Here is a 25982-nt window from a genome sequence, read left to right on the forward strand (position 1 = left end):
ATTAGCCACCCTAAGATGCCTTCAGGGTGGAAAGTGGGAGAGGTTTTGATTACATAAACACTGTAAAGCCGATGCTTAAATAAATCATCACGCAATCATCAAATCTCCAGCTACATCTATGGATTACAGCCATCAGAGTGACAGCGATCAAACTGAAACAGGATCAACTTCAATGGATAAAATAACCTTATACGGTGATGATGCTATTCTTTCCCCAAAAAGCACTTGTCCGAGATTTTCCGATGGTCTTTTCTCTTCTGTATCCTGACAGAAGTCAAAACTGGAAAAAAGTGGAAAAGGTTACCTTTAATTTTTAATTGACATATAACTGTACATATCAACCTAAAATCATTTATTAAGTTACGTCTTTAACGTGGCATTTTTTATGCTTCTTTTGGAGGGGTAGCTAAGAAAACTGAGTGCCTTTGCACAGAAATTTGGCATATACTACACACAAAAATTTCTATGCAATACATCAGTTTCAACCAAAATATATCACAGCTGAAGTATCTTTAAGAAGAATGCATGATGCTTAGTCCATGCACCCTTTTCAAATGGCATTAAACAACAAGAGAATGTTTCATATTAGATAAAAAGAGACTATGCTACAGACTGTTCATTTCTCTTCCAAAAAGGTTTTGGAAAAACTACTACACCCCTTTCTTCAAGGAGTAGTCACAAGCAGTATTTAACATGAAACATGGTTCAAAGAAAGAATGGTGCTTTTAATATTAATGTGCCACACACCAATACTTTTCAAATACATACAGTCTGAACCAGCTGAATATGGGAGAGAGAATGAAACCATTCAGGATCTTCATTAAACACAGGTAGTAGTAGGTTATGATGGAGGTCAGGGGAGAAAATGCCATCTTTTTGATGAAAAATGTACTTTGTCTCAATATGTGGTCCTAAATTCATTGGCTTCCATAACATTTAATGCAAACAGAGACACTGTGGGCTTTTCAAGCTAGTCTTACTGCTGCTGTTGCACTGCACAGCATCAGACCTACACCACTTGCAAGTTTCTTCTTCCTGTACACCCACGGGCAATACTGCAACTCATACTGTGTGTCATTGCTTTGTAGGCCTATAAACACCTGCAAAAGCATGTCATACTTTAGACAGACAAGAATCAAAAACGTCCAAGAATCACACAGAGAACTTTGGTGGAAAAAGCCAAAATAACAACAACTTTACTTCCAATTTCTTCCAGCTGCCAGAAACAAGGAACACAAAGCTCCTGTCTTCCCAGACTTGGCTACCAGGAAGAACCTTCAAACATATCAAACAGCCAACACACTAACTCCGGAAGTCAGCTCAAAACAAGGCACCCTTCAGAAATCCAGCAGCCTTTAACAACAGCAGCGGATAGTCAGGAGGTACAGGTGTGGCTTCACCCTTCCCACCCACTTGTATTTCATTCCTGCCGCTGGGTTTACTCTTCCATCCCAAACACTGCTTACAAAAAACACCTTTCCTGTACCAGGAGTTGCATCACCGCACCAAGAACAGAAACCAGGCTTTGCAAGCGCTTCTGGAAGCCTGTTGCAATGTACTTACGCATCGTACTCGTAGGGCAGAACCGATTCAACCGAGTCCAGTCTGTTCACAAAGAGCTCAATCAGCGACTGAAACAGAGAGGGGCAGGAGAAGAAAGAGCATGAAAATACATGCTTGCAATGACAAATGCGGGCCCGACACCAAAGCTGGCAAGGGCTGGGACAAGTTTCAGCGCTCACTATCCCATTGCGGAGCTACCGCAGGCTGCTGACAGGCCGCTACAGCCGGGCCCCGAGAGAGCCGCCCTCCCTCAGCGGAACAAGGAACGAAGCATCGGGGAAAGGCTCTCCCGGCGCTAACCGTTGAGCTCAGCTCGAAAAGGGGAGGTTTTCACCCTAAAAAAGCAGCCGGTGCACCGAGGGAAGAGAAACTTGGGGTGCCTGGCTTCCCGGAGCAAAGGCTGCGCCTAAAGGAGCACGCCCTGGGTCTGCAGTAGGGCGAGGGGTACCCGTGGTGCCCCCCTTGCCCGCTGAAGCCCCGCTTCCCCCTCTATGGGACTTCCACAGCGAGGAGAGGGACTGCCCATGCCGGGCCCTCCCGGACGGGCTCTCACCTTGCAGCCCTCGCTCTCCTCGCCCTCCTCACAGAAGCTGACGGGGGCCAAGCCGGGCAGGTAGAAAGCGGCGCACAGAGGTGCCACCAGCAAGAGACCGGCTGTCAGCAGCCTCATCTTCCAGCCTGAGCGGGCGAGAGCACCATGAGCCGAGGCTGCAGCCCCGACCGCCCGGGCAGCGCCTTGCGGAGGCGGCCTCAGCCGAGCCGGAGGCCGGTAGTCGCGGCGGCGGCGGCGTCACGACGGCGTTGAGGCCACGGCGCCTGCGCGGTGCGGAGCTGAGGCGCTGGGCGCCATCTTGAGGCAGGGCACCCTGAGGCGCGGGCGCTGTTCTTGATAAGGCAGCCCTTGGCCCAGGGAGGTTGGGGCGTGTTGTTGTTTTCCTCTTGGTGGGGAGGTTGTTTCTCGTCTTCCACACTTCATTCATAGAACCCCAGCCTCTGAGTTGGAAGTGACATCAAAGCTCATCCAGCTTCAACCCTTGCCACGGGCAGGGACCCCTTCCACTGGAGCCGCTTGCTCCAAGCCCCTGTGTCCAACCTGGCCTTGAGCACTGCCAGGGATGGGGCAGCCACAGCTTCTCTGGGCACCCTGTGCCAGCGCCTCAGCACCCTCACAGGGAACAGCTTCTGCCTAAGAGCTCAGCTCAGTCTCCCCCCGGGCAGGTTCAAGCCATTCCCCTCGGCCTGTCCCTACAGGCCCTTGTCCCAAGCCCCTCTCCAGGTTTCCTGCAGCCCCTTTAGGCACTGGAGCTGCTCTGAGGTCAGGCTCCATGGACTTCAGGCCCTGCAGCTGACACCACTGTTCCTGCAGCCATGCTCCTCCAGCTCAGGACTGAGGTGACGGCTTTCAAAAGGCTGAGAGAACATCACTGAGTGTCCTGGCCTGGGTCTAAGGGCTCTGTCTCAAAGAAAAGCAGAGGAACCCATCCCAAAAAGGTACAGGAGTGCAGAGCACCACTTTATTTCACATGCAGGATCAGCGCAGGGGGTGTTTCACTTGTGCTTCATCCTGCAGAGCAGCACGGAGCCCTGCTGAGAGCTGAGAGCATCACCCAGCACATGCACAGCCGCGACAGCAGCAGCGCTGCTGCAATCACAGCGGGGTTACTCCACACAAGAGGCTTGGGGCATTTCTGCACAGGGGGAAGGTGCCCAAGGGAGAAACTTCAGGCCTGGGCACTCTGATGCCCAACGCTGCAGCCTTCCCCATCCCGCCTCGGGGACCAGCTCCCCGGGGCAACGGGAGGCAGCACGGCCCCAGCAGCACAGGCCAAAGGCAAATACAGTTGGGGTCACTTCTCGGCTCTAAACAGCTCTCTCCAGGAGAAGACAACGCGGCTTTCGAGCAACTTCTGCTGCCTTCCCCTTCCTGTTGCCAGGAGATGGGCACCGTGCATGGAGCCCTCATGGAACCCCAATGTCACAGTGATGCTGGGGAACTTGAGGGGCCGCTGGTGCCACCGCCCTTCAGTCTGCTGAGCAGCAGGACCCGGCCTGGCTGCTCGGGGGACACTTGGAGCCAAGGGGTGGAACCAAGTGGTTTGAGAGGCATCTTCAGGGGAGGCATCCTCAGCATCAACCATGCCTCGAAGAGGTGACACGGGAGCATCTTGGGCTGCTGCCACCACACCTCCCGCAAAAGAAAACTCCCTTCAGGGTTTGCCTGACGAACCCTGGGCCCTGACCATGCAATTTTGTGTTTCAGAGACCTCTGCACCCGACTCCTTCCTGGTCGCCCTATGGAAGCTCGTCTCCTGCTTCCAGTTCCATTCCATCTGGTGGGGCGACAATGGGAGCTGCGTGGTTATCGCAGATAACCTCTTCGAAAGCGAAGTTCTCAGCAAGAGGGGAGCACGCAGGGCCCTTCAGGCTGAGACCCTGAACGAATTCCTGGACCGGCTCCACCTCTATGGGTTCTGCCGGATGGAGGAGGATATGGTGGTATCCGTGCCCATCAGGGAGCTGCGGGCAGTAGCAGCAGCGTCAGGGCCTGCTCTGGGACAGGTACGTTGGTTCCTCCGCACACAAAAGAGCCCTCCATCATCTTGTGGCAGCTGCTCCATGCTGACAAGATACACGGCAGCACCACCATTATTCCCAACAGGCCCATTCCACACTCAGGTGCTATAAAACGAGACCTGCTTGGGTTTCTCCATTGGATTTCAGGCTTTTGAAGACCCTACACTTCTCTGCTCCTAGCAGCTGGAAACACAAGGGTGGTTCTGACTGACCAAAGCCCTACCCTAACATTGCATTCAGCCAGAACAGCTGAGGTTTAAAATGCCCCAGAAAGTCCTTTTGAGCACCCGCGTTTGCCTTTTCCGATGCAGATGCCGAGTTACCGGATCTCTGTCTCTCTCCTCCTTGCACCGATGGCAACTGACTCCTCTCCTTTGCGTTTTGCAGCTGCTCTTCTACTACCACCCCTACTTCCAGAGGGATTACCCCAACCTCAGCGAGATCCAGAGGAGGGCAGAAAGCGCCATGGAGCGCCTGAGAGCGGCCACCGCAGCCCCCCCGGGCACCGGCGTCCAGGGCACCGGGCAGAGAAGACGCCAGCGTGGCGCTGAGCCTGGTGCCGGAGCTGCAGAGGAGCAGCACAACACCCAGCCCTCTGCAGCCCCCCGCTCCACACGCACCAGGCGCGGGGCTGCTGCACCCACCCCAACCGACACCACTGGCCCCTCTGCCCCTAAACATAGGCGTAGGTAGATAGGAAGAGCCGTAGAGTAGAGATAGGGATAGGTTAGTGTAGGAGTAAGTGTTGTTGGGGTTTCAATAGGTTATAGGTATAGGTATAGGAGTAAGGAACTGTTGTTGGGGTTTTGATAGGTTATAAGTTAGTGTAGGAGTAAGGAACTGTTGTTGGGGTTTCAATAGGTTATAGGTTAGTGTAGGGGTAAGGAACTGTTGTTGGGGTTTCAGTAGGTTATAGGTTAGTGTAGGGGTAAGCAGCTGTGTTGTTTGTTATTCTCTAGAATAAACTTTTCTTAGACTCATAGAATTATAGGGTAGATGTAGTTGTAGTTGTAGTTTAGTTGTAGGATAGTTAGGGTTGGAAAGGATTTCAAGAGCTTCCAGCTCCAAGCTCCCTGCCATGGGCAATGACACTTCACACCAGACCATGCCTGCCAAGGCTCTGTCCCACTGGGACTTGGAACACTGCCAGGGATGCAGCATTAACCACTTCCCTGGGCACCCTGTGCCAGCGCCTCAGCACCCTCACAGGGAAGTATCTACCTCATTCCTCAACTGAACTTCTCCTGTTCCGGTGCAAACCCATCACTCCTTGTCCTGTCGCTGCAGTCCCTGATGAAGGATCCGTCTCTGGCACCCTCGGAGGCCCCTTCACACACTGGAAGCCGCTCTGAATAAACAGTTCTGATAGAAACGGCATCATTTCTCGTCCATAAAAGCTGCCGTGTGCTGTCTCTGCAGTCTCACAGGCACTGTCTCCACACCCGGGCCGGGGGTTGCCTTCAGGGACATGAAGGGTTTGGCTCCAGCCACAAAAGCCAAAGGTCCCAGCTCAATGTCAGAGGCTCTGCCCGTGCTGCTCTGCAAGGCAGGGGAGCACAGGAGCAGCCTGGCTGCTCGGCTTCTCCTCTGCACCTTAAAGACCACCTCAAAGCTCCTCCAGCTCCAACCCCTGCCCCGGGCAGGGACCCCTTCCACTGGAGCAGCTTGCTCCAAGCCCCTGTGTCCAACCTGGCCTTGAGCACTGCCAGGGATGGGGCAGCCACAGCTTCTCTGGGCACCCTGTGCCAGCGCCTCAGCACCCTCACAGAGAAGAGCTTCTGCCTAAGAGCTCAGCTCAGTCTCCCCTCGGGCAGGTTAAAGCCATTCCCCTTGGCCTGTCCCTACAGGCCCTTGTCCAAAGCCCCTCTCCAGGTTTCCCGTAGCCTCTTTGGGCACTGGGGCTTCTCTAAGGTCTCCCCTTCAGGAGCCTTCTCTTCTTCAGTATTGACTTGTACCAGAACCTCTTTTCAGGTTTTAGCCCCCACCAAAGCAGAGAAAGGCTTAAACTGGATTTTACCAGCTCAGAAATCAGGGGTGGAAATGCAAGATTTTGTATTGCAACTTTTTCTCCAGCCCTGCAACCTTTAAGAATTTCTTTTGATGAGCTGTTGATGCAGGTTGTAATGTCTGTAGTCAACAACAGTGGATGCACACCAGCTCATGGTGTCCTGCAGCTCCTTCTTTCAACACAGCCACAGGGGTGCCCCAGCTGTGACGCCAAGCTCCAGCCTCAGTGGTTCACGTGGCAATGGCAGGAGCAGCGCTCTGAGATGGCTGCAAAGCCTGGCTGAGAAGCAGGGTGAGTACAAGTGATGGCTGGAAGCTGAGCTCCATAAGGCCTGATAGATACTATTCCCTCTGCACTGAAGGCATCACTGTCTATAGCAGGTAGACAACATCTCCATCTTCCTATCTGTATTTCCCATTGATTGCCCTGTTTTCAGCCTAGTTTACAGCCTGTGGCACTGTATTTGCATTACCCCTCCAAAATGTCCATGTCCAGCAGTTTTACCCAATTCATCAATCAGTAGTGAGCTACCCTCATAGGACAGCACCAGGCAAAAGGAGTAAGACTAAAGGGTGTATAATAATTACTTAGAGTCGTCATTTCAGGCAGTTCCAGCTATGTCCTGGAGACCTGTGATCCACCTTGAATTGATAAACTGATAGGGGCCACAATTAGATCCCAAAGAGGTGATTTAGGAGAAGGACATTGAGGAGTTCCAGTTTAGAAATGGTTGACAAAGTGCCAGAAACAATTATGTTGTGCCGCTCTCATCCACTCCAAACTGAGTTTTATAGAGGAAAAATGTGGCATTTCTATAAATACCTATTAACTGACAACTGCCAAGAAAATTGCTCTTTGTCAGGAAAGTATTAAACTGATCTTTTCAGTTATTAGTTTTTGAACTATGTCTCCAGAGGGAATGACATTCCCTTCTTTATTCATCCCGAATGGGACTTATGTGATCAGATTATTTATTCATTACTCCTCATCCCCCAGGAGGAGGGTAAGAATTAGAATTACATATCCTCCAGGAAAAAGACTTCTTTCTCTGCACTTGGAGCAAGGCCACACCTAAACTACGTAGTGGAATGCAGTCAAATACTGCTCCAGTTTGGAACTAAGGTTTTGATAAAACTCCCAATGAAGATGCCTTGTAGGACAAAGGACAGAAGAATTTGCCCCTAATACAATCACAACAGTTATGTTCATGCTAATCCCATTTAGCCACACGTACCGTACATGTGTCAACAAAATGAAGCCTGGAGTTTCCAATGAAGTATTTTACTCTTTTAATCAGAGGAGGGAAAAGAGACCGTAGTTTGCATTTCCTTATCTTTCCAATTCTTTGGAGGCGGTCAGCAAATACACTGCTGTAGGTCACAGAAGCACACAGAGACATCACACAGGGAAACTATTTTTAGCCTGTTTCTTGCAGGGCTAAGAGTTTGCCTTACTTTTCACTATCCATTCCAGGGAGGCTCTGAGATTGAAATTCTTCCATATTGAAACTCGAATTTGAACCTTTTTTTCATATGATAATTGGGTGAGCTATGCCATTCTTCCACGAGTGCATTGTTAACACGTGCACTGCCCTCCCACTTCATTACCCAAGCTCATCCTTCCCTTTTCCCATGCACAGTAACAGCATCCAGTAACTCTTAGCATCCACGCTGGAAAAGTGATCATCTTTAAGCACGGTCTAGGGAAGTGTTTGAAAGCCACCTTCTTTTGTATTCTCAACAGATCTATGAGGCAGTCTGAAGCAATGTTGCCTTCTGCTTTCCATAACACAAAGAACAGCTGAATATCAGTGTCTGAACAGAGGAGACTGAAAAACTGGAGAGTCTGATGTTCTCTTATCAGGATGCAACAATTATTCAGCTCTGCAGCTGTTGAGGGCACTGGGCTGTACCAGTAGCGTCTATAGGCTCTGGAGACCAGCTCCTCAGAGCTGACAGGCATTCCTCAACACCTCAGATCCAGAGCGACTGGCTGCTCATATCCCGTTGTTCAAACCTGGGATCAGGTGATGCACTTGAGGTTCTTTTTTAAGTCCTCTGGTTAATCCCAGTGGGATTTCAGCAGGTATATTTAATAATTTATTTACCTTTGATACATCTTGGCACTGTCCCCTCACTGCACAAGGATGAGGCAGGAGGGATATGAAATCCTAAAACATTCAAGGAACCAGCAATTCCTTCAGTTTTTGCATCTTGTAGGACTCGAAGAGCCCTTCTTCAAGGAACAGCAATGGGTGATACGTGCAGATCCTGACCAAGTTCAATGTGCTCAGGGAATATTTATAATGAATGGGGACTTGCAAAATAGCTGTCCTAAAAACCACTCCAAACCCATGACCAGACATCCTCTTCTTAGGTTTCTTAAGAACGTTACAGAAAAACCCGTTCTTGGTTTTACATTAGAAGACTGAGTGGGGATTAGACTGGGTGCTTTCACAAGTAATAGCAGTTTGGATAATCTACACATTCAAATAATGAAAACCGCCAGTTTTTTGGATACACAGGCTTCCTCCTAACTTCTCAGCTACCAGGCTCAGCCAGCAAAAGAAAACAGCCACAATTAACCTTCAGGTGTAATTCGGAAATGGGAGTTAAGTTGAAGCAATGGAAAACTTTAACAACATGTTTCATTTTCCACCTCTTATTTCATTCGCTGTCGGTCTCCAAGGAAGGGGCATTGACATACACACACGTTAACCAAGCCAATTAAACCCCCCCAAAGCTAAGCTGCCCCTTGCTCAGGGATCTCTCCCGATCCGCAGCAGCGCACCGCCCGCCCCATCTCCCTGCAGGGCTGGTGTCCGCAGCGCTCCGCCGGGCCGCGGCCTCCAGCCGCAGCAGGGCCAAGCCCCGCACCCGCACCAGCCCCCGGTGACCGCGGAAGGCTGCGGCCTCCCCCCGACGGCCCTCCCCGCCGCATGCATCCGGGTCTCCGGCCGGCCTGTGACGTCAGCAGTATAAAGGCCTGCAGCGCCTTTGTTCGCCCTCATTGCGCAGTTGCGGGTCGGAGGCAGCGGAGGTGAGTGCTGCCGGCCGAGCGGAGCGGGCCCGGCGGCTCGCCTAGGGGTACGAGGGGCCCTGCCCTTCGGGGCTGGGCCGCGGGGAGGCGGCGGCGCGGGGAGAGGCGCGGCCGGTGTCAGAGGGAACTGTGTTCCGCCGCTGCGGGCCCGGGGCGAGGCGCGGCGGGGCCAGGCCGGCCTCCATGCCCGCCCGGCCCTGGGGAGTGTGTGTGTGGGGGGAACATGGTGGTTGTGGTGGGGAGAAGGGGGGGTCCCAGCCGCGTGAGGCGCAGTGGCCGCCATTTTAGGTGCGGGGGGATATGCTCGAGGTCCCGCCGCGTGGTCCGCCACGTTCCCGAGGAGGACGGAGGGAGGCCGGCGCAATAGCTCCAAGCGGGGCTGAGCTGCGCGGTCGCGTTAGTACCGCGGCGGTCTTTTCGGTGCCGGCAGGGAGAAGAGTCCTTGCCAAAGGTGGCCGCCATTTTGTGTCAGTGCCTGGAGCCCGCGGAGGGTCTGACGCCCCCCTCTTCCTCCCAGGCCCGCCGCACGGCTGCCCCGGGGACACAGCGAGGGGCCGCCGCGCACGCCGCGGCCTCCAGGGCTGCGCGGCCCCGCCGGCCTCGTGCTTGCCGGGGGCCCGCTTTGTCCTCGCTGCGCGTCGGGAGCGCGGCGCCGGCCCTCCTTGAACCCTGTGCCGGGCTTCCCGCCACGGGGCCGGAGGCGTGCGGGTAACGCTTGAACGCGGGCGCTTTGGCAGGCACTCCGCGCTCCTGCTTTGTCGGGCTGCTTTTCCTTTGTCGTCGTGCTTGCCTCGCCTTGCCTTAGTGGTGGCCTTACTGTGTAAAGCTGCAGTGATGGTCTGGTGTTTGTTCGGGCTGACACGTTGTGTAGGCCAGGGCTTAGGCATAATCTCGATGTGCTTGAAATAGCTTAAACAATGGACTTAATTTGGACTGTTGGCGCAAGCGGAGTTGAAAGCTAATGTTTTGATGTTGCTTTGACATATTAAATACATGTATTTAAGTGGCAGGATTTAGGTGGAGTGCTTGGGTTGAGGGTAACAAGGCAGTAACCCTGAAAACTTACCATATTCACTGATGCTGCTTGATCTGAAGAGTTCTCATCAGTGCCTTGTTCCACTTTTAATGTTAACCTATTTGAAGTAGGCGATATGTGATAAAGTAACTGAAGTTAATATTGCCCTTTGTTGCTTCAGTCTAAAAACTATACATTTGTTCTGTTCTTTATCACTCCTGACATCTTGCTCAAGAAAATTTGCTTGTATTTTTGAGGAGTCACTGATATTGTATGAGGTGGTATTGGAAGTTTCTCTTGCAGTCTGATGTTTTGTTAATAACAACCTTATGCTCTTAATAGGTCACTTTCAGAATCAAAATGGTTGAAGCAGACCGTCCTGGGAAGCTTTTCATTGGGGGCCTGAACACAGAGACAAATGAAAAAGCCCTTGAGGCTGTATTCTGCAAATATGGACGCATCGTGGAAGGTACAAAGAAAACCCTTTCTATTTTAAGATACTAAATAACAAAAAGCAACAAAATAGCTGTGATGACTCTTTTGGCGTTGATCATCTGGAAGTGATAGCGCTTTTATGTCCTCTAAGAAGTTCTGAGCTTAAAAGGTTAAATAAAGGTTAGATGTTGCTGCCTGATTACAGGGAAGGGTAACCTGGCTTTCTTTTTGCAGTCCTTTTGATGAAAGATCGTGAAACCAACAAGTCCAGAGGATTTGCCTTTGTCACATTTGAGAGTCCAGCAGATGCAAAAGATGCTGCCAGAGATATGAATGGGAAGGTAGGAATTGAGACCAATTACATGTTGCTGTTGCTACTGACCAGCAGTATTGATCTGTGCAGTAAATTAGCTAGTAATAAAAGTTGGAAAGACAACGGGTTAGGAGATTCTGGAGGCAGGTCATAACTTGGCCAAATGCCTCTGTCTCCATGAAGCTGGAATCACTTTCTCCCAATTATGGACTTAAAAACTAGAAAGTGAAGTCTGGCTGTCAATTATACTTCCTTTTTTTTGTTTATTTGGAGGGCTTTATAGTAGTCAGCTCTTCATTCTTGCGTGCTTCTTCCAATGTTATTATCATATTTGAATGCAGGATTGTATAAATTACACTGTAGGGAAGTGACTGACTTGAAAAGTGCTAATGGTTCCCTTAATGTGGGTTTAACATGACTTCCCTGTTGTGCTTGCTTTATGTTGATGTGCTATCTCGTAATGTGTAGGTAACTCCTACATTTGTGAGTTGCATCCTAAATTTACTTAGGGTGTTTGAGGAGCATCTTGCCAGTTAATGTGAAATATCTTTGCAGTGAACTAGCAGTTGCATTTGCTTGTTTACATCCTGCAGTGCAATGGTATGACTTTAAAAGCAAATAAATAATGCATCTGTGATGTCTTTAAAAAGAGAAACCTGGAGCAAAAAAAATCTGTGATAGATACATGGGTAGTTTGTCAAAGGATTGTAGGCTGTTGTGATCTGTGTCTGTTCTTACATGTGTTTGAGAAGCTAGATGTAAGTTTGCAACTGGTCAGCAGCTGTTTATCTTCATAGAGGTGCTCTCACTAGACAGTGAAAGCTGTCTTTGTTACCTTGAATTTCAGGCTCTGGTCTTTCATGCATAATCTGGACAGATGTGTTAAGGTCATGCTGCGTTGGTATTTAAGCAGTGTCTCTGAGAAGCCATTTATGTAAGGTGAAGAAATCTCTGTTCTGGTTAATGAACATTTGGAATTTTGATAGCTGTTTGTCTTAGTATAAGACATTGAAATGAAAGAAGAGTGTCAGTCATTGCAGTCAGTAAGTAAAGCATGGCGAAAATTTGTACTTTGGAAGTAAACAAGCTTGCTGTAGTGTTCACAGTGAACACAAATAGTAAAACCTACCTTGTTCTGTGTTATAGCAGCTTTCTGCTCTGTAGACTTAGCTTCTGGGTGCTTCAGGGCAACCTCAGGACAATAGTGTTACTTCCTGTGGAGACTTACTTCTTTCTTAAACAAATTAGTAATGCTGTCAAGGCAGAGAGTGGCAAGTTGGTAATGTCCTTTCTGTACCAGCCTAAAGGTGCTTTTCTTATTGAATTTACATCTCCATTGTGTAGTTTGCTACAGTTCTGAAGACCTGACTGCAGGTTCTCAAACACAGTTTTCCTCACTGAACTTCAAGCACCAGCAACTGTCAGACTGAAAGGACTTCAGTTGCCTATCTTAAGTGTTTGTGGAGTGCAAAGTTCACATGAAAATCCCTCTGAAAATAATCACCAGCTCTTCTAAATCTTGAACATTGTGGCATGTGTTTGGTCACATTGGAAACATTTAGGAAAGTAATACTTAGTGAAATAGCTAAATCAAATTGAATGTGGCTGAGGTAATGTCTACATGGTCTGGAATACACCCATCTGCATCATTGTCAAGAAATCTGGAAGTGTACTGCCTTGTGGAGCATTGTTCTCATAGTTTCTGCCTTCAACACTACAAATCTAAAAGTACCTGCCTCAGCTTTGGAATCTGAACAACAAATAGTGTATGAAAAGAATCCTCACTTGTGATTTGATGTCTTTAACATACCTTGCTTGGTTGCATATGAAGGATGTGGAAGATGTTCATGAAGAGTCTCTCGTCTTCATCTTCAGAAAGCTTTCTGTACTGTAAATTCTGCTGGTACCTCATGAAGACTGCATTCTAGATGTGAGGAGGAGTGATGGTTAAGGCATACTGTAGGAAGACAGCACTGTAATAAATCACAGCTTGGGAGTTTTCCTGTTCATTTCCAAATGCTGGATTGGAGCGCTTGTGCAGAAGAAGGACAAGCAGCACTGTGCTGGCAATAGCTCAAGCAGTCTGTAGGGAGATAGTTGGCCTGCTCAGCCAGGGGAAAGAGTTCTGCATCACTTGCGTTATGCATTTTGTCATTCCAAAGGAATTCCAAGTTGGAGCCAGTAGAAGAGGTTGACTTAGATTCTGCAAGAGTGAATTTGCTTTTGAATTTTTTTTTGCTTTGCATGTATTCATGCAAAACATACAGTGTTTTGCTCCTTTGGGGTGCGCGGAAGGAAGGGAATTAATAATGTTTTAGTCTAAAATGGTACAAACGTAGACTCGTCTAAGCTTACTTGAAGATTAACTTCGGTCTTGCAGGAAGAGGTCATGAAATAACCATTTTGGAGTGGGGGTGGAGATTTTTCACTTCAGTTACTTTCTGTGCAGGATCGGATTGATCTTAGCATGTCTGAGCAGCGCAGACGAAATGCCAAGAGTACTTTACCATAGCAAATAACCCACCTTTTTTAAGAACCACCTTACTTCATTGTAGTCAAGCCAACATCTTGATGTCATATGAAATGCACATCCATACCTGGACACAAGTGTGAACACTGCAAGTCTCTAGTGGTCAATTAGTGCAGTAGCCTGTTCTCCTGATCATTTTCAGTCCTGAGGGCAAAATGAATAATGAAAGAGAGGATATGACCTTAGTGGAAACATCCAGGACAAGCCAAAGATGTAATTCCAGCATAGGCCCACCAAGCCAGCTGGACTGTGTTATGAAGTTGGAAGCAAATCCTACAATCCAAACAACTGTCTAAACTGTACTCAGCAGTGCAGAAGGTTGTCTTCCTCTAACCAACAAGAAAGTGCTTCCAGTTCTTCTGGTGAAGAAGCAATAAAATATGCAGAAGCTCAGCCTTATAAGAAATGATCTTCAGTTCTTGAATATATTTGGTGGAAGGAAGCCCATTTGATCTGCCACCAAGGAATGTGCAGCAATGGTGGAGTCACTGCAGCATCAACAGTACGACGATCCATTCGAGAGGAACCCCCGGCGTTTCATGCAAGTTTCTCTAGCAGTAGTCTCTTTGGAATACCTGATTTCTGACATACTCCTGGAACTTTCCAGATTTCATTCATCTTTCCCATTGGAACACGGAACAGTTTGCAGGACAGTTCTCTAATCCTTTTTGGTTACCTGCCTCATCTTACAAAGCTGTATAGATTGTTCATTCCACATAGAGGTTTTTATGATTGCCAATTATTATTATCCTTAAATGACTCTTTATCTTCAATTACTGAGCTGCTTTTTAGCACCAGGGTGACTCCACTTTATGGTGCCCATATCATAGTAAAAATGGTGCTGCAACACTCTGATTCAAGGTTATAAATGCCAATTAATGAGTGTTCATGTTGACAACTGGTGCTTTGGGCTCATTGAAAAATTCTTTGAAATGGCTTGTGTCAGTTGTGTCAGATGAGAGCTTACTTCTTTGAGCTAAGAATCTATAAAATGAAGTTGTCCCTTCTGCTTTAAAACAGGACAAACTGACTAATATCTTCTGGTTAACAGAAAAAAAAAAGAAAAATAATCTCTTGGACCTAATGCAAGGTCTTTTTGGACCTTAGGCATAACCTTTTAAGACTGCTTGCATGAAGCAGCTTCAAAGGAAAACCCTCTCTTTTGCCTAGGTAAGATGCATGAGTGCAAGGCAGAAGGAAATAGGAGGAGAAAAAAGGCAAACTGTACCTCCTACATAACAAAACTAAAGAACTTGGAGTGAGCATCCAGGTTCTCAGAACCCACGTTAGCAGAAGGGGACACTGTTTGGTTCCCAAGCTTCAAACAAGCTGTCAGGAAGCTATCAGGAAACAGGATAGCAGTGACCATGATGTCAAAGCTTAAGGCTTCAAGCCCACTGTTCCTGTTTTGAGTAGGATGACCAAGACAGATGAATGATGATGGCAAAATAATGATGCAAACTGCTCAGTTCCAGTGAGTAGAGGTACTAATGCTTGCCCCTGGAATGGGTGAGCTTGTCATGCCAGAAGGTTTTTGGAGGAACCTTCCATAAGTAAAACACATTTATGAAGTCAAAGCCAAGCCAAATTTGGTGTTGCTAGTATTGTTCAATCTCTTTTCCTCGCATTGGACCTGTGAATATATGCACAGGTTTTCCAGACAGTAGCTACAGCTACATATTGTGGAGGAGTACATGAGCTTCTGAAGTGGATGAGTTCAGAGAGGCCTAGATTTCAGTGAAGAACAAAAAAGACTTAGTACCTCAGTGAAATCCTCTCAGCAGCTCAGAGTAATGCATCACTAGCAGTCATATTCTTGTTCATTTATTGCAGCTAAGAAGTGCCATAAGCAACACTTCCTGCCTGTATAATTCATTAGTTGCCATAGCAGAGGTTTACCATTTAACTGCTAAAAAAGACAAACTGCTTGCCAGGATAAATGTGTGCAGTAACTGAACTGCAGCAGAGCTTGTGATAGCGGCTCTGCTGTAATTATCAAGTGTTTGATGTGCAAAGATTGTACAGAGATTTGATGAATTAAGTTGTTACTCATTGTGTCTTCAGCACCTGCCTGTATTTGAGGTACAATACTTGGCTACAAAGTTCCTGTTATTGCAGGTCTATATTCCAGAAAAACCTTCCACTTTCAAAACTCTAAAATCCCACCACAAAGTGCCTCCACTCTGCAAAAGCAATAGAGTAAATGTAACAGTCACCTCTTTTAAAAACCCAGCCCTGGAACAGTAGAGAAGTGGGGTGAATTCTCATACTTGCTCTGCTTTGTAGATGCTGAAATTACTTCTAAGTACTTCAATGATCGCCGTTCTGTCAGAACATCAAGACAATGTACTAAACGGCCTCCCCATTGCCAGAAACCCCAAATGAAGCTAAGATACCTTCAGCTTAATCCTGTAACTACTGGTGCAGTCCTAGTTTGGTGCAAAAGCCCATGACAATTGAAAGTAAATTGGAGATCATGAATGGTATTTCGTTTGCAGAATGAGTGACATGGGGCTGCCGTAATCATTGGATACTTGTGTTTTCACTGAAAGTCCTTTCTGATGCTGCTCTGTATTAGGGTGTTTTTTTTTCCATCAGTACCACAAGAATGAAGTACTGTAGAAATTAGGCCCAACATGCTGCTGAGTACATGGGGACTAATACTGAAGACTCAAATCAGTTCTAGAGTTGCTCTAACTTTATAAAATGGAAGCCCTATAATAGTGAAGCAAGAGGGGCTTAATTTAAAACATACAAACGTGACTGAGCACTGAGTAAAGCAGCTTCTTCTTTAGTCATTAGATGGGAAAGCAATTAAAGTGGAACAAGCAACCAAGCCATCCTTTGAAAGTGGTGGGAGGCGTGGGCCACCCCCCCCTCCACGAAGCAGAGGTCCTCCCAGGGGCCTTAGAGGTGGAAGAGGCGGCAGTGGCGCGAGAGGACCACCTTCAAGAGGGAGTCACTTGGGTATGTATTGACCTCTCTCATTATATACTTGGACAACATACAAGACAATCCGATTGGAAGATGACAATAATCCTACTGGAAAAAAAAAAAAGTCAAACAGCCGAATAGTGCACTCCTTGTTCTTTAATAAACTGATGAAATGTGATCTCAGCAGTTTAGTCGCGTTTTTGATTAGGCAAGTACACCTTAAGAAAAGGCATTCAAATCTGAAGATTCCCTTCTACAACTAACACTCCACTTGGCTTTTTGGCTATGAAAGAAAAGCAAAACTCCTGCCCTGCACGTGAGAAAGGAAGCTTTCTGGTATTCAAGTTGAAAAAGTGATTCTCTTCCACCAGGGAAAGGGAACTGCCTTGCATTCTTACTAGCAAGAGATCTAAACTTACCAAGTTCTAGAAGTGATCCTTCCAGGTCATAGTGGGAGCTAAGGAAGCTAAGGCTGCTTTGTTGTTAAAAACCAGTGTGTTGAGTTGAAGCTTTTCGAAGTGAAAGGATAGTATATTACTTGATACTGGATATTCTGTAACTTAAGATACAACTATTTATTCAGAGACTTTTCAGTATCAAAAATACAACAATTGATGGAGAGACTTTCAGTATCAAAACAGAACTGTCACTTAAAAGCAAGCAGCACCTGAGGTATAACAGTAAAAGCTGTAATGCAGAAAAAAACCCCCTGGAAATAGTGAAAACCTCCTGTCTTGGAGAGTCTGTGTAGTAGGTTCTGCAGACTCTGTAGTGTCTCTGTTCCCTCTCTGTAGGATCTTCTCTAGTACATCTTCCCAGGTGGCTCTTGTCTTCTGAGAATAGTAGCTTGTTGAGTACTTAGCTGATACCTGTAATCAGTCACAGCTTGTCTTTCTCACTTGGGTCATACCCTGTGGCTTTTGCATAAGTTCTAAAAGACAGTTCTTGAGAGCAATTTAGGCTGTGGACAGTTTAGCTTGATGGGCTCTCATTTCTGCCAGTAGCATCAAGTAGTGGCCAAAATACAAGAGAAGTCTAGTTTTACAGGCTTACTGTCGATCACATAGTGGTAATAATAGCGCCTAGGTTATTGTAGTTCAGGCTTTAGGGGCATGTGGGTGCGTATCACAGAAATAACAAGTTGGTTCATGGCTTCTAGGATCTTCTCGAGGGCCACTTCCCATGAAGAGAGGTCCACCTCCACGAAGCGGAGGCCCTCCACCTAAAAGATCTGCACCTTCAGGACCAGTGCGTAGCAGTAGTATGGGAGGAAGAGGTAAGGATCTCCTGAATTACTTTTGTTACCTAATCAGCTGTAGCAGCTTAGTTTTAGTTCAGGAACTGTTGCGAATCATCAATTCTAACTTAAATGTGTTGTGGGATAATGTATTGTTTTCCTAATCTACCAGTTCTCTTCATACCATTATCATTTTATAGCTGGTTGGAATAATTTGGTGTGATACGGTATGTTCCTTCTAGTGCTGCTTTAAAACTGTACAAGCAGAACTGTAAAGCATAAATGTAGGCTAGAGATACTTTTAAATCCTTATAAACAAGGATATTAGCTGCTAATACTTGCCTTGAGGAGTCTTTCATGTGGCTAAATGATAATTAAGAACTTGGGCTCTTCCTCTTAAGCTCCTGTGTCACGTGGAAGAGACAGTTATGGTGGTCCTCCACGCAGAGAACCGATGCCATCACGAAGAGATGTCTACATGTCTCCAAGAGATGACGGCTACAGCACTAAAGATGGGTAAATTCCCTTTACTAATTTAGTTTGGCTTTTTTGTTCAGAGAAGGATTTTGATCCTTTAAGGTGTGACATTTGTCTGACATCTCAGTTCTTGTTCTTTGTAGTTACTCAAGCAGAGATTATCCCAGCTCCAGGGATACGCGGGACTACGCGCCACCTCCTCGAGACTATGCGTACCGTGATTACGGTCACTCCAGTTCACGAGATGAATACCCCTCTAGGGGATATAGGTACCTACTGTTGGATTTTTCTACTTGACATTTTATTCTTGCCATGATCTCGCTGACGTATACTAAGTCTTAGTAGTCTTTCCTCCTATAGTGATCGTGATGGATACGGTGGTGGGCGTGACAGAGACTACTCGGATCATCCAAGTGGAGGCTCCTACAGAGATTCATATGATAGTTATGGTAAGAATCCATTTTGAGGATCATGTATTAAAGCTGTACAGGTGTCATAAAACTTGATTTTTACTAGGTTGCTTGTGTTTTACGGGGAAGTGGCACGCTTTTTTTTCCCCTCGACAGTGAAAGTGCAGTTGTTGGTTACCATCATATTAAATAAGCTATAAACTAAAGAAGCAAAATCTACAGTTCAGAATTGCAACTATCTCTGGAAAATATGGCTGAGTTTCTTCTCTAAAATAACAAGCTGTTCTGGAATACCCAGTAAAGAGCCTGCCTGAATAAACACCGTCTTCAAATCCACTCACTGCCTGCTATGCAATCCCCACTTTAAATACCATTAATGTGGCGGCTAATATTAAGAACATCTCAATACATACAAAAGAGTAGCAGTAACCATTTAAATACAGCAATTCTGTAAATTCAGATTGAAATTGTTCTATATAACTTATGGTGTTGCCATATTACCTGACCATTGACCCTGCAGGTAACTCACGTAGTGCTCCACCTGCACGAGGGCCCCCGCCATCTTATGGTGGAAGCAGTCGCTATGACGATTACGGCAGCACACGAGATGGATATGGAAGCCGAGAAAGTTACTCAAGCAGCAGAAGTGATGTCTACTCAAGTGGCCGTGATCGTGTTGGAAGACAAGACAGGGGTCTTCCCCCATCCATGGAAAGGGGCTACCCACCTCCTCGTGATTCTTACAGTAGTTCAAGCCGCGGAGCACCCAGAGGTGGTGGCCGTGGTGGAAGCAGATCCGATAGAGGTGGAGGCAGGAGCAGATACTAAAAACACTCTTTAAACTTTTGGACCAAGACAAATTACTTCGCAAACAAAAAAAGCAAAGTGGAAGTTGTTCTATCTTTACTACCAGAGGACTACTAAAAGGAAAAGTTGTTTTTACCTTTTTTTATTGTTGCCTGTTAAGTTTTCCCCTCCATGACTTATGCTTTTGTGAGGAAAAGTTAAACCCGTGTTTAATTTCATTTCAAAATTGTTAACATTTCTTTCAAAAAGCAGATGTTAAATGTATAAAACTTGAGCTGTGTACTAGTGTTGTAATTTTCCAAGTAAAGTTTCCCTGAAATGCCACACTTCCCATCTGATTTTCCTCATGAATGGAACAAGCAGTTCATAAGAGCTTCCACACAACATCCAGCCATCTAACATTGGAGATGGATTGTTCTACATGTTGAGCATCTCATTCTTAAACAAAGTATTGCTTGTGTTGGAGGGTGGTGGGGCTGTTCCACACAGAGTTCAGTTGTGCCTAGAATTTGAAGTCACAGTGTTCTCAGTACAAAATACCTTCAGATCCTTGTGTAAAGAAAAAAATAGAGGATATCATTCACTTAACCCGAAAAAGCAAGTGGATAATGCTGTTTTCTGCCTTCCTACTGTTTCATGGGGAGTTTGAAAGGATCTCCCTTCCAAATGAATCTCATGTACATGTAAGTCAGCTCCAGAATACTGTAACAATAAAACCCCTTGACCAGTTCCATCAAAGAAGCTACAAAACGATGCTTGCTCATACTGTTTCCAATTTTTGCAACTCTGTAGTGTTTCACTTTTAAAGGAACATCTTTGATTCCAAAGGAGAAAATAAGATAAGCACAGAAGTCTTTCTCTCCAACTTCTCAAAGGCTTATGGCTTCCTAAAAACAAGTGAATCTTTCAGCATTCCACAGCTGATTTAAAGCATCAAATGCCTGTGAAACAGCAAAGATGGTAAGCAAAGCAAACTAGTTTTTCCAGTCTAAGTCAAAATTGAACCAAGTTATCTTCCTCTAGTAGAGTAATGCCAAGCTGCACGTCATGGCAATGGAAATGCTGTCTAGATTAAAAAAAAAAAAAAAAGGAAAAGAAATACTTCAATATATTAAAAGTTCTCCAAATTCAACATTTCTTCTTGGATAAAAACAGTTAATGGCACCAGTTTTGAAACTAAAGCTGTAATGCAGCTGATTGTAGACAGAATATTGTCAGGTAGGGTTGGGAGGGGGTATTTTGTGCCCAGTGAAGATGCTTAAAGAGGCTGCATATACTGTGTTGTAACAAAATTAAAGCTTTGTGAAGTCAGGAATTGGTTTAGCTTGCCAAATAGCAGAGTTTGAAGCGAGCCATTGCAAACTTTAGTTGGATGCCTGAATCTCTGTAGTTTGACACTGCGTTTCAGGGATAACTGGTACATGTGGCAGAACCTGTGGCAAGTTGTTCTGACTCAGGTAAAGCCATGAAGTTCAAAAGATGCTCTTGAATATAGTAGACATGAAGACCTCCAACTAAAACCACACACCCAAAAGCTTTGTACTACTGTTTAGACCTCAGTAAATTTTTGTCGTTCAACTTATGGATTTAACATGGCAGTGCACCATTGACAAGGAATGAGAATCCATAAGCCATGCAACCTGTCACTATGCCATTCCAGTCCATTCCAAGCCAGTGAATCCTCCACCACTTAGAAGAGAAGTAGTAAAACTTGCAACAGAATAATGTGCAAACCCAAGCTTGTGACTGTTTTGAAATGGGGGGGGGGGGGGGGGGAGCACTGTAGGTTGGCTCATGCTGTAAAATGTACTTCTCTTAGTTTGTTGTATCCTCTCTTGACTACAGGGTGATAACTTCTAGAAGATAACCACTGAGGTAACGCTGGTTCATCTGTGCTGATGGCAGAGATGATGGTGCCTGTACCAAAACATAAGGTAAAGATTACTCTAGGGTAGTAGCTGGAAGGGGGATTTATTGTGGTTCTGTGCTTAGAAATAGAAATGGTCATTTATATGAAGATAGGCTGAGAAAGCCTGGGGAAGAGAAGCTGCATGGAGACCTCAGAGCAGCTTCCAGTATCTGAAGGGGGCTGCAAGGATGCTGGGGAGGGACTCTTCATCAGGGACTGTAGCGATAGGACAAGGGGTGATGGGTTCAAACTGAAACAGGGGAAGTTCAGGTTATATAAAAGGAAGAAGTTCTTTACTGTGAGGGGCTGGCAAAGGGTGCCTAGAGAAGTAGTAAATTCTCAATCCCTGGCAGTGTTCAAGGCCAGGTGGGACAGACCATTGGGTGACATGGTCTACTGTGAGGTGTCCCTGCCCGTGGCAGGGGGGTGGGAGCTGGATGATCTTAAGGTCCTTTTCAGTCCAAACCATTCCATGATCCTTCATGGAATAGTAATAATTTCTACTTCCTGTTTGAATTTTGGAGGAGGAGGTTTAAGTAGCTTTCTAAGTGAAGATAGGGCTGACAGGGGCTTCTTGTCTGCAGAAGTTCATCCCTGTTTGGGTGCAGTTGAACATAAATTACGATTACAAATTGTAACACTTCAAATCATTCTGCAGAGAGTTAAGTCCTAGGGATCTTTATAAGACCAGACCATAAAAATACAAATTGGTGTAATAAATGTGAGTACTGGCATTTAATCAGTCTTGTCAAACATGCAATTTAATGATTATACTGAGTGTAATCTTTGATTAGGAATTAATCTCTGCAGAGCTTCTTGGATTAAATTGCAGATTCCAGCCATCTCCAGAATGGTTTAAAGCTTTGCAGTTCAGCTGTGTTTCATGCCTCTGAAGCCTACCCTGTTAAAACTACTTTGCAAGTAGATGCAGGTGCCGCTATTTTCAGATTAATGTGGAAGGATTACTCTTACTTGTTTGATAACTCACCAGGAAAAATAGGAAGTGGTAGTGTCTATAAAGCTAATACAGCTTTTTGTACAGCTTTTCTACTAAATGTTATTAAAAAGGGAAATAACTTTAAATACGGGACAAATCTGTTAAAATTTAGTATAAAGTGATACATAAGGACAAATCCCTTTTCCAGAGGAAGTATTTATGTAGGAAACTTGCACTTTTAATGTCATTTATAATCAAGTTTTCAAAGTACTCTGTAAATGGAAGGATGTACTTTCTGTTGGTTTCAAGTAACTGCTTTTGAGAACCAGCTTAGAAGTGGTGAAAAGAAAAAGCTGTAGTTGAAACTGTTCTGTGTCTGTCATGTGGTCACTGTTTTCAGGGTATTGCCACCTTGTTTGAAGAATGCTTCTGGTGCAGACAGTGCAATGGCTGCAGCCTCAGTTGGCTTACAGCTTGTTTTTAAGAGTCTCAGCAACTAAAGTAGCTGTGCAGTGCCTTCATTAATGGCCTACTCTGACATACTCCTGATAAATTGCTGCTGTTACCTTGATAAAGAAGAGAAAGATGCTTTACTTCAGCATGCTGGATTGTATTTCAGATCAAATACAGAAGCATCAGGAGTACTTCTGTTAAAGGAAGCTCTTCTCTGCTCCTACATGAGCCTGCAAAAAAAAAAAAAAATAGCAGGAGTCGATTATTAAATGTATGGTTTGAGGCTGATCCAAATCAGGAATCCTTTAAGGAAGAGATGGAATATATCCTAGGTGACTTTCAAAGTTTTTGCCAAATCATCATCTAGGTTGTGTCAGAAGGTTGTCGGCTTTTATTTGTACGTGTGTGCTTCAGTTCTTTGTATTACCCAGGTGGGTTAAGGTTGGTTACTTTTGGCAAGTGAGAAAGGTGCTCTCTTTTGGAAAAGGGAGCTTTTTTTTCTGAGTTCACTGGATCTGTTTTCTCAGTTCCTGGTGGTAGTGGCCCTGTTGTAATTGATAAAGAAATGAACACCAAAGCACACTTTTCCAGCCTACTCTGCACCTTATAAACAGTTCCAGATTCTTAATAGGCATGGTGCCAGTGTTAGTTAAGGGGACAATAAACGGAACTTAACTCATAGCAGAAAGGTAACACTGACTTTGTAAAACATAAGGATGTAATTCTACAGATTCAGCAAGCTGTTCAGCTTCTCTTGATTACAGGTGCCTAGCACATGGTTATTTACAGGTTGATACCAGTGTGCATCTCAGTTCATTACAGGACTCCTGAGTAGCACGCTGAGGTGGTCAAGAGCTAGTGGGGTTTTGTGGTAGGCAGAGTTTGGAGGGGGAATACACACAGAAATTACGGGGGCTTTACTTAGTACATGCTCTGGAGACAATTCTGTACAAGTGTGCATTAATACAAGCAGTGCTCAGACCAATTTGATTGTTGTAGTTAGCTGCTGATGCATTGTCATACTCTTGGCACAGGTTGAATACCATTCAAATGCACGCATTGTGTGTATAAAAGCAGTCATCAGGAACATTATTTAACTGTTTTGTCTCCTGGTTTCTGAGAGTGTACTAACTTGCATTTCCTTTTTCAGTTACAGTGACCAGAAGAAGGCAGTGCAGCAGTGGGTATGCAGTGAAAAATGGAAGGATAACAAAACACAACTGTGAAAGCTTGCCTTTTGAGTGTGGTGTTCCCCACTATTTGTTTTAGTGGGCTGTGTTACCATTCAGAGTTGCCTTTGAAAGTAGCACTACTAATTTCTTGGATATAAAAACATCAGGTGGAGGTAATTTGCTGTCTGCCAACCGCAGTCAGTAGATGCGCTTCAGTAAATCCTGCAGCAGAAAAATGCTCTGAGGTTGCCCTTTTTGTGGGGTGATTCCTGTTTATGCTGGCGGGGGAGAAAGCAAATCACGTAAAAGTGAGGTTTAATCCTCTAAAAGGCAGAGGACTGAGTTGTTACAAATTCTTCACCAAGAAATCATAAGAAGTTTTATTATATTGTTACATATAGTTGTCCAGGCCTTCTGGATGAGAGAAGTGTTGATGTACTGAGATGATATTAGTGATAAATCCCCAGAATATCGTGTGTTCTTGCATGTACTGGCTTCTTGCAACCCTCCAGACAGCACTGCATCTCTCACAAGATGCTGTCTTCAAAACTTGGCCTTGGTTTTGAATGCCTTTTTATCTTACATATGTGTTCATGTGCCAGTGGATGTGAGAGGAATCCTCAGGCACTGCTATTCCATGTAGAAAACTTAACTTCACATTGATTGAAGTACTTAACAGTCATGGCTAAGAAAGTTTATACTGTGAGAGACATAAACTGATCTCATTTAAACCACTAACACTCAGTTTATAATGCATAGTTAAAGCATGCATATCTTAAGGGTTTTAAAACTACCTGTGGGTATTGGGATAAGAGTATCACTTCAGCCGTCAGTTGTGGACTGCAGATTGTAGGAGTAAGTGTATGTGTATGTAGCAGATGGGTAGAGTTGCAGTATTTCCCAGGACTAATAAATGTACTGTTAAAGAAACTATGGGTTTGGTTTTGTCTATGGGGGAAACGGGGCTTGTTTCTTCTAATTCGAAAGAAAATAGCCATTACTTGCATGATGGAAAACATGACTGGTGTTACGTACTGATGGAGGTGTAGGGCTACAAAGTGGTCTTGGAGAGTGTATTTGCTGCAGGAAAGAATCATGTGCTGTGATACCAAGAGACTGCTTTTTCAGCAGTAGCTTACGCGATTACTGCTGTTCAGGCTGAACCAGATCATCCCAACTGAAATGTAATGCCAACATCTGAGCTGTCATACAAACTAAGATGGATATCTGCCTGAAATGCTAAGTAATGAGAATGTACCACCAGTGTGAATTGGCTCATGCACTGCCTCAAACGATAATCGAAAGTCCCTAGTTTAATTGTGAGGCATCAGTAAAATGCAGCAGAAAAATACTTCATTGTTGCTCTTTGTGTTGGAGAATGGGATGTTTTCTGAACATCTGAATGCTGTTCTTGCTCCTGTGGCCATCCTCTGACTGATGTATCAGTCCTTTGATAACTGGGTATAGACCACCTGCCTTTGTTTAGTTTTTAAGTACTGTTATTCTATATAGTCATCCCTGGTGTAAATTGGGCTGCAAATAAAAGTGTATTTGTAACTAGGGGGTGGAGGTTGACTGACAACTCATTTGATTTGTCCCCATCAGCAAATAACCAAAGTTGAAGTCTTCTCCAAAGACCAGAGCAGAAACTTCCTGCTTGGCAGCTATACCTTCATCTCTGGATTAATTCTAGTGTAGGGGTGGGTGAACATGCTGGAACATTTTGAAATGGGTCCTTTCTAAAAGATGTAAGGTTTGCCTTGAGTTGGCTAATCAGAAATGCCTTTGTGAATAATGTCTCCAGGCCTTTCGAGCAGTTGGTAAGTTCAAGATGTGGGAAGCATTTTCATTTACTGGTACTTGCAACCAGTAACATCTGCTCAGCTGAAACACAAACTAGTCATGAAACTAAACCTGCCTACACAAGGCAAGGTTTGCTTTAGAGGAGGGTCAAGTACTCTTCTGTGCTCAGGTTTGTAGCCCTGAGTTTGCTCTTTTCATCAGAAACTGGTATGTTCTGATAAGGTGACAGAAGTGGATGTCTCCATGTGCCAATGACTCTCCCCTGTAGGTCATTGAGCCTTAGTTGTCTTTGGCTACTCCAGAAAATGCAAGCTTTGAAAGTGGAAACTGCAAGTACTCACTTCTGCAAAATAGTGCTCATGAGAA

The 25982-nt window shown here is 45.5% G+C and overlaps 2 protein-coding genes and 1 non-coding gene across 5 annotated transcripts in view; 2 read left to right on the top strand and 1 right to left on the bottom strand.

Moving 5' to 3' along the window:
• Window positions 1-2362, bottom strand: part of LOC136019350 (transmembrane 9 superfamily member 2-like) — a 28699-nt gene extending 26337 nt beyond the window's left edge. Inside the window, exons 1-3 of the mRNA XM_065689469.1 lie at window positions 2117-2362; window positions 1564-1631; window positions 187-280 (exon numbers count right to left, since the gene is read on the bottom strand). Of these exons, the coding sequence (XP_065545541.1) occupies window positions 187-280; window positions 1564-1631; window positions 2117-2233 (279 nt within the window). The 5' untranslated portion in view covers window positions 2234-2362. The remainder of the gene's footprint in view (window positions 1-186; window positions 281-1563; window positions 1632-2116) is intronic.
• A 6718-nt stretch (window positions 2363-9080) lies between these two features.
• On the top strand, window positions 9081-24743 carry RBMX (RNA binding motif protein X-linked). 3 transcript variants are annotated; one of them, XM_065689305.1, is made up of 11 exons: window positions 9081-9184; window positions 10542-10668; window positions 10869-10975; window positions 16273-16444; window positions 17571-17687; window positions 18050-18164; window positions 18269-18394; window positions 18471-18574; window positions 19056-20302; window positions 21188-21276; window positions 23792-24743. In XM_065689305.1, exons 2-9 carry the CDS (start codon window positions 10560-10562, stop codon window positions 19361-19363), a joined length of 1158 nt encoding a protein of 385 aa, XP_065545377.1. In that variant the 5' UTR covers window positions 9081-9184; window positions 10542-10559; the 3' UTR covers window positions 19364-20302; window positions 21188-21276; window positions 23792-24743. The 3 variants fall into 3 exon arrangements, with proteins under 3 accessions (XP_065545377.1, XP_065545379.1, XP_065545378.1); XM_065689307.1 differs by having other exon boundaries at window positions 18486-18574; XM_065689306.1 differs by lacking the exon at window positions 9081-9184 and adding an exon at window positions 9211-9231.
• On the top strand, window positions 10725-10798 carry LOC136019687 (small nucleolar RNA SNORD61). Its single transcript, XR_010615013.1, has one exon. It is a non-coding gene; the product is annotated as a small nucleolar RNA SNORD61 (small nucleolar RNA).
• Window positions 24744-25982: the final 1239 nt, after the last annotated feature.

The sequence above is a fragment of the Lathamus discolor genome, chromosome 9 (genome assembly GCF_037157495.1).
Source record: "Lathamus discolor isolate bLatDis1 chromosome 9, bLatDis1.hap1, whole genome shotgun sequence".
In the NCBI taxonomy this organism is placed as follows: Eukaryota; Metazoa; Chordata; class Aves; order Psittaciformes; family Psittacidae; genus Lathamus; species Lathamus discolor.